The sequence below is a fragment of the Artemia sp. Qi Xiang Cuo genome, chromosome 6 (genome assembly GCF_049724085.1).
Source record: "Artemia sp. Qi Xiang Cuo chromosome 6, ASM4972408v1, whole genome shotgun sequence".
NCBI classification, from domain to species: domain Eukaryota; kingdom Metazoa; phylum Arthropoda; class Branchiopoda; order Anostraca; family Artemiidae; genus Artemia; species Artemia sp. Qi Xiang Cuo.
In genome coordinates this window covers 75951247-75965037 of record NC_142799.1, presented here as the reverse complement: position 1 = coordinate 75965037, position 13791 = coordinate 75951247, and the positions used below count along the sequence as shown (strand labels likewise).

General features: G+C 36.0%; 1 protein-coding gene across 1 annotated transcript in view; it reads left to right on the top strand.

Annotated features, from left to right (window-relative positions):
* Nucleotides 1–11894, top strand: part of LOC148951599 (uncharacterized) — a 54427-nt gene extending 42533 nt beyond the window's left edge. The window contains 2 exon segments of the mRNA XM_089091158.1: nucleotides 6361–7258; nucleotides 7261–11894. Coding sequence (XP_088947284.1) covers nucleotides 6361–7258; nucleotides 7261–9869 — 3507 coding nt within the window. The 3' untranslated portion in view covers nucleotides 9870–11894.
* The last annotated feature ends 1897 nt before the right edge of the window (nucleotides 11895–13791 follow it).

Sequence of the window (13791 nt, the reverse complement as noted above, 5' to 3'; positions counted from 1 at the left end):
TGAATTTTCTCAGGCCTGTAGCCATTAATGGGTAAAACTAAACTTAATGAAACTTATATATTTAGAATCAGCACAATAAACTAATTCTTCTGTTTAAATCAGCACAATAAGCCAATTCTTTTGATATATCTATTGGTATCAAAATTTCTGTTTTTCAGAGTTTTGGTTAGGCATACTATTGATCTGCGTTGCTCCTTAGTTACAGTTTGTTACCACGAACTGTTTGAAAACTACAATCAGCGGCAGTGCAATAGCGCTGCCTAAGTAAAGAACGATGTTGGCACAATGTATTATTTATTTTTTTTTTTTTTCGTTAGACCAAGGCACTTAGTGTTGAAGGATTCGTTGTATAAAATTCGAAAGGCTCATTGGATTGGAAATCGGAAGGGCTAGTGCCCTTTTTAATAGTCAAAAGTGATTAGAGGGCAACTAACACCTCTTCCACGCCCACTATCTCCCCATACACATTCAATCAAAATTTTGAGATAGCCACTTTGTTCAACGTAGTTGAAAAGTCCAGAAATTAAGTCTTTGAGGATGACACTTCACAGCCCTCTGGGCACGGGTTGTAAGCTATGCCCTGGGGGCATGTGAGGTTTTTTATATATAACCATTTTGTTCAACGTAGTTGAAAGTTTTAGAAATTATATCTTTGAGGATGACACCCTCCCCCCCACAACCCTCAGGGCAAGGATTGGAAGTTATGCCCTGGGGGCATATGTATTTTTTTTTTATAGAAAGCGCTGTGGTAGAAACTTCAAAAAGGGTTCATTCGATTGGAAATTGAAAGGTCTAGTGCCCTTTTTGATAGTCAAAAGTGATTGGAGGGCACCTAAACCCTCCTTTCACGCCCACCATTTCCTCAAACACATCCAATCAAAATTTTGAGATAGCCGTTCTGTTTCAACGTAGTTGAAATGTCCTGAAATTATGTCTTTGAGGATGATATTCCCCCCCAAAGCCCTCAGGACAAGGTTTTTAAGTTCGGCCCTGGGGGCAAGTAAGGTTTTTATAGAAAGCTTTGTCGTAGAAACTTCAAAAAGGACTCATTCGATTGGAAATTGAAAGGGTTTTCCTTAGATTTTGGAGATGGGTGTCATCTAGTGTATACTGGGTTACATTCCAGTGTGTATCATTTTTTTCTGTCCCACAATATCCCAGATGATACCCATTTACAAAAGCAAGTGTCATTTCTTCTTATGAATGTATTGACACAAGATGACCGCATAACATGACCTGATAGTTTGGCTTCAATTTGGTACCACAAGCACCAAATTTTACTGAACTAAAAAAGAATAAACAAAGAAAATCTAAAGGCAAAATATTTTTGGGGGACATTTCCCAAACTTTGAGGTAGGTTTACTCAAAAGCAAAAATTGTAGCATACTAAAATAATTGGTCGGTTGTGTTGAGCATTGAACTAACTATGGTAGATGAATGCTAGATGGCACCCCTTTTCACTCCGTTGCGTATTGGTATGATGTGTAATATTGTTCCTTAGGTGTGTAGGGGTGAGGTAGGTGAGGATTTTGTGGGCCACACCAAGACGACTCGTAAGCCGAATGCGGCCCGCAGGTTGCCGAACCATGGTTTAAATGAAGTTCAGGGAAAGTATTTTCAGCTTCACAACTTTGCTCAATTCGAATTTACGATGTTTTGAAGATCTGTAAATACATTTCCTAATTTTAGAAAAAAATAACAACATTGATATGGCTTGAAGATCTAGCCTACTATAACCGGAATTGCATTTTCAAAACTAAAACCAGAGAAAAATCAAGTGAAGACTGTAAAGTAAGGTATAATATTTTTTTTTAAATTTCAATAGTCATTGACCTGTCAAGTAGGGATATTTCTAAGACTTAGAAATCAGAAGGGGGTTAACATAGTAGCTTGGTGATACTTTTGGAGAGTATGTTTTGGCCTGGGTTCATTTTCCAAACCTAACCCCTAAAACCGAAAAAAAACTGGCTTGTGAGAAAAATTGCCATTTGTAACTGATTCAGGAATGGTAACTATTATCTTCATGAGTCTTAATAGTAAAATGTTATTATAATAACAAATCTAGGGTCTACAAAATGTTTTAAAACATTTTTGGAAAAAAAGGGCGTGGGGGGGGGTGGTGGTGGTGGTTACCGTCTAATATCTTTTGACACTTGAAAATTGAACTAGACCTTTCAATTTCTAATCTAATGAGCCCTCTGTAAAGTTTATACGAGCATTCCTTCCATAAGAACCATGTATGCCCTCAGGGGATAACTTATAACCCTTGCCCTGAAGACCTTGGGGGGAGTGTCATGCTCAAAGATATAATTTCCAGAACTTTCAACAATGTTGAACAAAATGGCTATCTCAAAATTTTGATTGGATATGTTTGTGAAAATGTTGGGCATGGAAGGGGTGTTAGTTGCCTTCCAATCACTTTCGACTATTAAAAAGGGCACTAGTTATTTAAATTTCCAATCGAATGAGCCCTTTTTGAAGTTTCTACGACAACGCTTCCTATAAAAAACCTTATATGCCCCCAGGGCATAACTTACACCCCTTGCCCGAGGGCTGTTGGGGGAGGGTATCATCCTCAAAGACCTAATTTCCAGGATTTTCAACCACATTGAACAAAATGGCTATCTCAAAATTTTGATTGGATGTATTTGGGAAAAAGGTGGGCGTGAGAGGGGGGTTAGTTGCCCGCCAATCACTTCTGACTATTAAAAAGGGAACTAGCCTTTTGAATTTCCAATCGAGTTTTGAGTTTTTGAGTTTTTTACGACACAGCTTTCTATAAAAGCTTATGTAACCCCCTGGGCATAACTTTCCACCCTTGCCCTGAGGGCTGTGGGGGAGTGTCCTCCTTAAAAACACAATTTCTATCTGGAAATCGACTACGTAGAACAAAATGGTTATACCAAAATTTTGATTGGATGTGTTTGGGGAAATGGTGGGCGTGGAAGGGGTGTTCGTTGCCTTCCAATCACTTTTGACCCTTAAAGAGGGCACTAGAACTCTCGATTTCCAATCGAATGAGCCCTGATTGAAGTTTTTACGACGACTTCTTCTATATGAAGTGTCTCTGGGGGAAAAGAAATAATAAAACATTGGAGCCAGATGGCCTTTACTATCGGCAAATCTATAGCGTTAATTCTGATTTAAATTGTAAGACCAAAAGTAGTTATAATAGTAAACCTGAAATTTTCAACTTATTACACCCAGTTGTTCTGGTGATGTTGCTTAGGTGTCTTATTGGCAACTATAGATATAGTGCCTTTTTATTTAAATTTTATGCAATATTTAGTTGTAAAGCAAAATGGACAAATTGCATAACTAGTGAGGGAGAGTTTAAATTTAACCAATACCCTTGGGGAAATAGTTAATGGACCATTCTTTTATGCTGAACAAAATTGCTGTCTCAAAATTTTGACTGTATGTGTTTGGAAAATGAATGAGCTTGCCAGGATGGCTGCTTGCCTTTCAAGCGCTAGAACTTTCAACTTCCAATCGAATCTCCTTCTTTAAAAGTTTCAATGATATTGTTAGCTATTATAGAGTGGAACAGCTTATGATATTGCTTATATGTCCCTTGAAAACCTGCATACATTAAGTTTTTTCGTCTAATTTAAGCTACCTCCCTAAACGTTCCCTAAATGCAATTACCTCAGTATGCTTAGGGTCAATAGTTACAGTAACTGTAGTTGTTGTATTAATAGTGTGTGCCTAGTGTCCTCCGGCTAGTTCAAATTTCGCCACAGCTTACTCATATAGGTCTTACCCAATAATTTAAGATGCTCTTGATATATCGCTTTGTCACCTATTTTGAGAATCTGTATACTCATAGTTTGTTTTAATTTAGATCACCATTCGACTAAATATTCCTTCAAAGCATCACCTTAATACTCCGAGCTTGCGTAGTAGTAACAATTGTAGTAGTAGTTGTAGCATTAGTAGCTGTATGTGCATAGCACCTTTGGTTTCTTCAACATCCCTTTCAACACTTAATGAAACGTTCTACTTAATACCATCAACTGCTCATCAAGCATGTCTGATGCTTCCTCTTGACAATGTGTGTGGGCATGTTGTGTTCCGATTTAGTTTAATACAGTTCCAATTTTTTCGCCTTAATACGGTTAGCTTTAGTATCAGTAGTAGTAGTAGCAACAGAAGTAGTAGGGGTAGAAGTAGTAATAATGGTAGTAGTATGAGTAGTAACACTAGTAATAGGATACAAATGTTGGCTTTTAGTTGTTTCAACATCCGCCGGAACAAACCCTGTAAGTGTCAACTTCACTCATCAATCTGTTCCTGAGATATTGGTGATACGCCCTCGTTACAACCTGAATACAGACAGTGTGTTGTGCCCCCCCCCGGACAAAAAAATCACCTTACGCCCAGGCATGGTTGTAATTGGAGTTACAGTAGTAGTGTTAGTATTAATAGTAGTAGTACTAGTACGTAATACCCGGACTAGTAACAGCAGGAGTATTAATGTATTTACTTTTGGTCTGTTGAACCTTCCTCTCATCAAATCCTGGAAGTTTCAACTTAATACGATTAGCTGTAACTACGATTTTGCTGATATGTCCTTTTCAAAACCCGTATGTTCATACTCTTCTGGAATTTTTCATCTTAATGCTCATGGCCTTACGGAAAGCAGGCCGTTCTCGTCTGGGATGGGAGGACGTCATAAAGAAAGATTTAAAGGAAATGGGAACTTCGTGTGCGGGTGTAAAAAGAGAGGCTTTAAATAGATTGGGATGGAGGAGGAACAGGCGCAGCTTTGTTGGCCTCGGGCGGCTTGGTGCTGCGGTAAGTTGTTAGTAGTAGTAGTAGTAGTAGTAGGGGTGGGGTGAATTTTTACTTCATTATATGCAGAATAATTGTAGTTAAACCATTTTGTATGCAGACCTAATATTCCCCCCCCCCGATTTGCAAATATATAGCCCAAATTATATGTATTTCCAATCTATTCTGGCACTTGTCTTTGTGGCTATTAAACCGGTTTTCTCAGATCTAATCTAAGCGTAAGTCTTGAGTGTTTTTTGTTTCATTAACAAGTGTCGTTTTTACATAATTATGTGAATGATTAAGATACAATCAGCGTTATTGAAGTTTGAGTTTCAAATAATCGATTTCAATAAATATCTTACACTTTATTCAATCAAATTTTCATGTGTTTATGTAAAAAAACCGGCTTAAAATAGCTTTGCAGCGTTGCAGTCATATAGAAATTGCCCTTCTTTGATTTAGTTTTTTCTTATTTGTAGCCTTCACAATATCTACCATTTTGTTTGTGTGCTCAGAAGCTGCTGATGAGAAAAGGTTTTATTTTCTAGATGGGAGTTTGTCCGCAAATTATATCGGTATCGTATCTGTGCAATACCGATATATCGGTATCGGACCCAAAAAATCCATGTCGGTTTGGCCGTAATTCACATTACGTGTTTTGGTTTAGTTCAACATTCCCCTCGACATTCTCTGAAAGGCTCAGCTGAAAGCCCTTTATGCTTTTGGAAAGTAAAGCTGAAACTTGCATATCTTTCTCACTAACATAGGCTACTATATGTAAACAATTAACGAATTGCCTAACTTACAGCCCTTGCCCTAAAGGCTGCGGAGTGAAATTCCCATTTTTGTAAATACTATCCCCTCAAAAAAAATTAACAGAGATAACAAAAAAAAAATTAAGAAACGATAAACGACACTGTGGTCAGTAGAGAGAAAAGATGGAAAACTGAAACAACGTGGTCTCGGTTTCAAGGATAAATAACGCTTTGACAAAAAAAAACTCTTGTTAATATTTTGACTATTAGGATAAGGGCTAGATTAGCAATGCTAAATAACGAGGAAGTTATCTAGAGTTTCTATTTTGCAGGTGAGGAAGAAAGACTAGAAAGAGCTTGGGGGCTCTGCAATTCTTTTGGGGTGTCTAATTTGGAAAATAAGTTACCACTAGACAGGGTACTAGATAGTACCCTATCTAGTTGATTTTTTATTTATTTTTTTCTACTAATATATAATTTATCTGGATATTTTTCTTCAATCAATATCTTTAATGGAGATGGTTTCCTAACCTACGTACCTGGTTAATGTCATTTCTAATGCGCTATCAAATAAAGAAAAATTTTCTGCTTTTAACTTGAATATGATGACTTGACTTAAAGGATTGATAATATTTACTATTTGTTTGTTTATCATGCTTTTAGACAGTGTGAATATAATTGAGTCAACCTGATTTTATTGAATTAACTATTTTAAAAAGAAAATGGTTATATGAGGTCTTATTCTGTTTTCCAGAAAACAAATAACAAAATTCATTGGGCAAAGAACATTCGATTCAATAGCAGTAGCTTCAATCAGTCAATACTTTGAATATTGAACACAAGAATTGAAGTAGCCATGTCAGATGATGAAGATGGGACATGGCAGACATGGAAGATAAGGGACAAGTTCGAAATGATGTGGACTGGAGTAAAGCCTGGCGATAACAATCCCCTTATTTTTAATATTATAAATGGTGATATTGAAGGTGTTCAGATGGTTATGGACAAAGGTGCCGAGATTGATGCTAAAGATGCCTTGGGTAAAACTCCGCTTCACTATGCTATTGAAAATGTAGTGAAGTTTGTTGATGATGGAATTGAAGCTAAAAAGATTGAATTGACTCAAATTGTGAAGATGCTTCTAGACAGTGGTGCTAGGACTGATGTTAAGAATCGAAGTGGTGATACTCCTCTACACTGTGCAATTAAAAGTAAGAGTTTAACAGTGACTAAAATTGTGAATATGCTTCTAGAAAATGGTGCAGGGATTAATGCTAAAAACCAAAATGGTGAAACTCCTCTACACTGTGCAATTAAAAATAAGAATTTTATAATGACTGAGTTACTATTAAGGCACAGAGCTAATGTTAATGCCAGGGATAATAATGATTTAAGTCTACTTCATGTTGCAGTCTGGACGGGCTGTTTACAAACTGTTGACTATCTTTTAAGTTACGGAGCTGATATTAATGCTGAAGACAAAACCGGACGAATTCCAATATTTTATGCCATTTGGAATGGGGATTTGAAAATGACCCAGTTACTTTTAACCAGTAAACCTAATATAAAAGATAGTCCTCACCTGTTAAATATTGCTAGTCAAAAGGGATGCATAGAAATTGTTCATGCTCTTTTGGAACATGGTGCTGATATTAATGCTAGTGATTCAAATGGGCTAACAGCATTGCATTTTACTGCTTTAAGTGATTTAAGTGAACTGCTTGAAAATTTTGTGCTGCTTTAAGTGGTAAAATGAAGTCTAGTAGATTGCGTCATTATCCAAATGAATATGTATTTCATTTTACTTCTTATAAAACTTTGCGGAATATGGTGAAAGTTTTTTTAGAGCATAATATTAATGCTATTCATATGCCTTCAATATGTAATCCTGACCCTAATCTGCAATTTCTTAAGGGAGAAATTGCTAAGCTACTTCTAAGTAAAGGTGGAAATGTAGATGCTCAAGATATAAATGGCGTAACACCACTTCATGATGCCATCAAAAATGGGTATACAAAAGTTGTAGAAGCTCTTATGGAATATAATCCAAATGCTAATCTAGAAACAAAAAGAAATATTGTACCGCTCCATCTTTCTGCTGAAAAAGGGAAGGGAGAACTTAGCGCCATGTTTTTGAACAAAGGAGCAGATGTAAATGCTAAGCAAAAAGATGGGACCACTGCACTGCATCTTGCCACTAAAAATGGCCATATAGAACTCGTAAGATTATTGCTAGAACGTGGTGCTGAAGTTGATTCTAAAACTGTTAGTGATGTTACACCACTCCATTTCTCTGCTAAATTGGAGAATAAAGAAATTTGCCAACTACTTTTGAGTAAAGGAGCTTATGTTAATGCTAAGGAAAAGAATGGGACCACCGCACTTCACATTGCAACTGAAAATGGTTATATAGAGGTTGTAAAAATATTATTAAAATTTGGTGCTAAAGTTGATTCTAAAACGGAAATGGAAATTAAATCATTTCGTTTAAGAGTTACAGTTTTCGATTCTGAAGAAAAGAACCAACTGTATCGCGAATTTTTTTGCATGAATAAAAGTGAAATTACGTCACTCCACTTAGCAGCTGAAAGAGGTTGGCAAAGAAATAATAAAGAAATTTGCAAACTGCTCTTGAGTAATGGAGCTCATGTAAATGCTAAAAAAGAGGATGGATTCACTGCATTACACATTGCAACTCGTCGTGGTTCGATGGATGTTGCAAAATTATTGCTGGACTAGGGTGCTGAGGTTGATTCTAAAACTAAAAGTGGTATTACACCGCTGCACTTGGGAGTGGTTTGGTATACACATCAAGAGTACGATGAGGACAGTCAAGAGTACAGTTGTAATTTGGAGTTTATTGACATTATTTTGAAATTTGGTGCTAACATTAACTCTATAGATATGTATGGCCGTAAAGCAATTCACTTTGCTTGCATACAAATAGGGATACCTGCCCTTCTTACTGAGGAACATAAGATACATATGTGTGAAACGCTTTTTCCGAAAAAAGGAGCACATGTGAATTCTAAGGATATGCATGGTACCACTCCACTGCACATTGCAGTTCAAGGGTGTTATGTAGCTCTTTGCTTGGTATTGCTAAAATTTGGTGCCGAGGTTGATTCTAAAACGGAAAGTGGCGTAACACCACTGCACTTGGGAGCCGAACATGACGATAGAAAATATCTAGGAATTTTTGAAACGCTTTTGGAAAAAGGGGCCAATGTCAATGCTAAGCAAAAGGATGGAACAACTGCACTGCACATTTCAACTCAATTTTCTAATACAACGAAAGTAAAACTGTTGTTAAAATTGGGTGCTAATGTTGATTGTAAGACGGAAAGTGACATTACACCAGTCCATATCTCTTCTCGAAAAGGAAATGAATATAGTTTTGGAATGCTTTTAGATAAAGGGGCTAATTTAAATGCCAAGCAAAAGGATGGAACCATTGCGCTGCACATTGCAGCTGAACTGGGTCATTTAGAGATCATTCGTGTTATACTTTGGGATAAAGGAATACTATTGAGGAGGAGGGCCGGTGTTAATATAAATGCGAAGAAAAAGGATGGATTAAGTGCTTTGCATATTGCAACTAAGTTTGGTCAAATTAAGGTTGTAAAGATGTTACTAGAATACGGTGCCTAAGTTGATTCCAAAGCTAAAAATAAGATTACACCATTTCAAATAGGTGCTCAATATGGTTCACCAGAGATTATTAGATTGCTTTTGGAATTTGGTGCAGATAGTAACTCAGTAGATGATGCCGGTAGAACAGCACTTCACATCGCTTGTGATTACACTGAGGATGGTGAATTTGTGGGCAAAGGAGCTATTAGTGGTCTTGTACACCACATAGTGAAACTGAAAGCAGCGAATTTGTTTGTAAGTGACCAGAATTTAGTTTACTACTATCAATGCTTCAGACTACAGAAATTCAGGGGTTTTCAGAATGAATGTGAACTCGAAATAGCAAGCATGAAGTGTGAGAAAATTAATCATGCTAAGTTGACATTTTATGATATTTTGGTAAGAAGCCAAGGCTCATTAGCAATATATATGAGGAATGAAAATATAGTACAAGTTTTAAAATCAGTGGACATTGCAGCAAAATTTCCTATGTATGCCAGCATGATAAAACACAATTTCAGAGAGGCAATGGTGAGGAAAGAGTTACTTGGACATGAGGGTGTAATTTTATATTTTCTTTTCAACGAAGCTACTGGGTTGCCACAAGAATGCAGCGAAAAAATATTGAGTTACCTGAGTAATGAAGACTTCAGAATGTTAATTGTGGCGTTTCAACCACAATCGAATAACTACTATATGAATTGAATACTTTATGAATAACTACTACTTTTTGAGGAATAACTACTTTAATTCCGAGTCAGTTTTTAATAACATTGTGATTTTTACAGTGTTGTTACATGATATAATATTTATTAGCACAAATGTTTTATTAAGCATTGTTAATGTCAGGTCCGAAAAACCTTTATTGGCCTTGCTTAATACAAAAATACAACAACACAAGTATCACACACAAAGATACACCTTTAATTTCAAATTTAATTTAAACATATTTCTGAAAATGGTACCTATGTATCATATCTGTACCCACAAACTTTCCCAATTTTTCAATACCCATAAAACTTCTATCATTTAACATAATATTCACCCATTCTCCCCTTACATAAAATTCGGTAAAATTTGCTCCCTTAAACCATTTAATCCCTACAAAAAATAAATAAAATCATCTTTCCAATCTCCAGACATTAGGCTTAAGTAAGGACCTATCTTCGACTTTACCCTTCCAAGATACATTTTCTTGTCACTGAGCAGGAAAAAAATCCCCCTTACTGATATTATCCACTTTAGTTTCTCCTTTTCAAGACCCGCCTTAAAATATGAGTTTGATCCACATGCTTTCTACCATACAGAGAGAGACGGGCACGCGGTTATATCACAATAGCATTTCTGGATGTCCTGTTCCTCTAAAGCAATCCTTAACTGGTCGGATTCTGACCTTAGCTCTAACCTTAACCCCCTTAACCCCTCTAATCCTTAACCCCCATTTCCTGCCTTAGCTCTTTCCTGTTTTTACGCCGCCTATATTCTCCACAATTTTCTAAAATATACCTTTCTTGGTTAGACAAATTAGAGTTTTTGAAAAAGTCTTGTGGGATTGGTTTGATTTTAATTAATTAATTTTGCTGTGAGTGGATGTCAAAAAAGTAAAGTTGGGCATTAAACAAGGAGATTTTACTAGCCAACTTTGCTTTTTTGACAACTTCTCGAATTGAAATAAACCAATCAGTTATTCCTTATTTTATTTTAAAAAAAACTCCCAAGTCGATTTCGAAAAAAAGAGTGTATTTTCTTATGTTGCATTTATTCAAATACATCATCATTGCACTATTAATTATTATTGCTTTCAGGTTGCAGTGTAATATGTTAATCGCTATAATATTAATTAAAATTAAACGTCAATAACACAACGTAACTTTTGCAATGACAAATCACAAAATAGTCATAATTTGAATGAGATGGATGTTAATATCTGGTCGATTGACATCCAATTATCAATATTTGGCTTCAGTTTTATTAAGAATAACAACAAACTTTCCTTTTCTGTGATATTCAATCTGCTTATTTTTTTGTTAAAAGGTTTATAACGAAACTAAAACATTTTGTTCAAGATATGATCAGGAGAATGCTATCAAAAGCTTTATCGCAATTTCCCAAAGTCCAGGATATTTTTCGGGTATTTCTGCCTGCAGCCAAAATATTCGATACCCTCTTTTAAATACTACCTTCACATCCTCGTTAGTGCTAAACTCGAACAGATCCTCTTGTAGTATCACATTCTCCACTTTCTTTCCATCAAGAGGATTTATGATCCATGATGGTGCTTCTATCGTCAGAATATTCAAATCTAATTTTGGAGTTATCACGCAAGGCAATTGAACCTTGTATCTGAATATTCTCATCTCAAGGCATTCTACCTTTGACAAATTTGGAAATCGGGGAAGTCCGCGCTGACTAATATATTGTTGTATATATTTCAATTTTTCAAGAAAAGCTGAACACAATTTTTAATTGAGACTATCTCCTTTGTAATTATGAGTTAGTGTCATTAAATTCATAGACTGAATCTGTCAAATATGCGATATCTGCTTTCATTTTGATCAGGGTTTCTTTTAAATCATGATATGCCCTTTCCATGACCTCCATAATTTATTAAAATTGAGTAAAATCTTCTTTTTTTTTGGAATGCATGAACCTAAGATCAACCTCAGCCTGTGTCCCTGTTTGACAGTGGTAAGACTCTCAGTTTAGAGTGTAACTAACTTCTTTTATTTCTAAAATATAAGTAGTACTGGTATTTTCAATCAACCACCTAAGCTGGATGGAGCAGGGGGGGGGTAAAGATTATCTTGTTGTGTGCTGACTAATATATGTATTTCTTTAATAATTTGAAAAAATTACATATATTAGTCAGCACACAAAAAGAGAATCTTTCCCCCCCCCCTGCTCCATCCAGCTCAGGTGGTTGATTGAAAATACCAGTACCCATTCTTTTTTTGCGGACTGGGAATTGGAGTCACTTTTTTAAATCCTAAATTGTTCTTTAGTGTCGACAATTTATGGACTGTTAAAAGTACTTGTCTTATCTCTTAACTCTTATAAAGAATGCTTATTGTCATTGGTTTTTGATTGCATCAGATAAATTTTAAAATAAAGTGATGTCTGGATTTAATGATTTTTTTTTGAACGATTCAACGAGGTATAAAAGAAGATAGCTTATTATTTCAGCTTAATCGTTTTATTTTTGTCACGGTTTTAGGTATTTTGTTTTTTCTCTAAACAAAGAGGTACACTAAAACAGGAACATCTGGTTTGTACTGCAGTCTCTTTGCTGACCCTTTGATAAAATACGCAATATGAACGTTTATTATTCACAGAGCACGGATTTGCGGAAAACCGCTGCGGATTGCGTTTTGCGAAGGAACGTATGTATCTCTTGCCACCCTTGCGGTTTTTCGCAAGACGCATTTGTTGGCAAAATCCAACGCATGCCGTTAAAACGCTTGCAGATTGTGAAAGAAAAGAAGATGGAGGCAGCTGAAAGGCATATTTCAGGTTTTAAATTTCATCAAATATTAAGCATAAAAGATCCTATTTAATTCAGAAGGCTTGGAGGAAATCTCGAGAGAGACGAATTTGCCAGATAGGATGTGGTGAACAGGTTACTGGACTGTTTTAACTGCAACCTATCCACCAAAGCTCACAATCCGCTAAAAGGAATAAGGGAGATATGTGTTTTACTATTCTGTGTTTCCACCCTTTTTTGACAAATGCAAATGTTGGTTTGGTAATTTTACTCTAATAGCCCAGCCTAGGCTATGTAGATCTAGACTGTGAATTTAGCTGAGCCATGGTCATGAGAAAGATACAATATCCTATGTCTAGGATTACGCAAGGCAAATTTGTTTAAAAAATTGAATTTATTGACTCAGATGTAAAAAAAAAGTGATCAACTGCAAAGATTCTGGTAATTTTGGTACATAGGACAATAATGAGATAGCTAAAAAGTGCAACTTTTGATGTGAATAGAGTCTGCGGTTTCACCGCTGCGGCAATGTGGTGCGGAAAACGCACCGCATTGCGTTTTTCGCAATGCACCTGTCTGTGTGAACAGTAGGTTACATAAGTAAATCGCGAAGCTGTTGCGACTGTCAGCTCTTAGGTAAGAAAACCTTTATGATAACGAAGCAATCTCGCGTAAGTCACGACTAAAACAAAACACTTTATTAAACAGACATAATGCTTAATGCAATGGACATTACCAAAACAAGTATGTAAACACTTAAAGTATCGAGGACACTAAAAATAAAACCTAAATCTTTAAGTTGGTGCAGGGGAAACTCACTCAACAATGTACGTATTAGATAATTGGGAAAGCCAGGGAAATAGGGGCAGTTTGGGCCTCTCTTGTGCCCGGGGAAAAATATTTATAAGCCCCTCTCTTTCTACCAAAAAAGTCTCTGGCCAAATCTTAAAAGAATATTCATTAACAAAATGATTTCCAATATATTAATTAATATTTCTTTTATTTCAATTATTTAGTTTGATTTTATTAATTGGTTTTTATTTTATTAGCTGTGCTCTTTACCTTAGTAATAAAATTTTGGCATTTATTTTATATGTTTGAAATTTCCCCCCTAAAGTTTTTCACGTGGGGGCAAAAGCTCCCTCT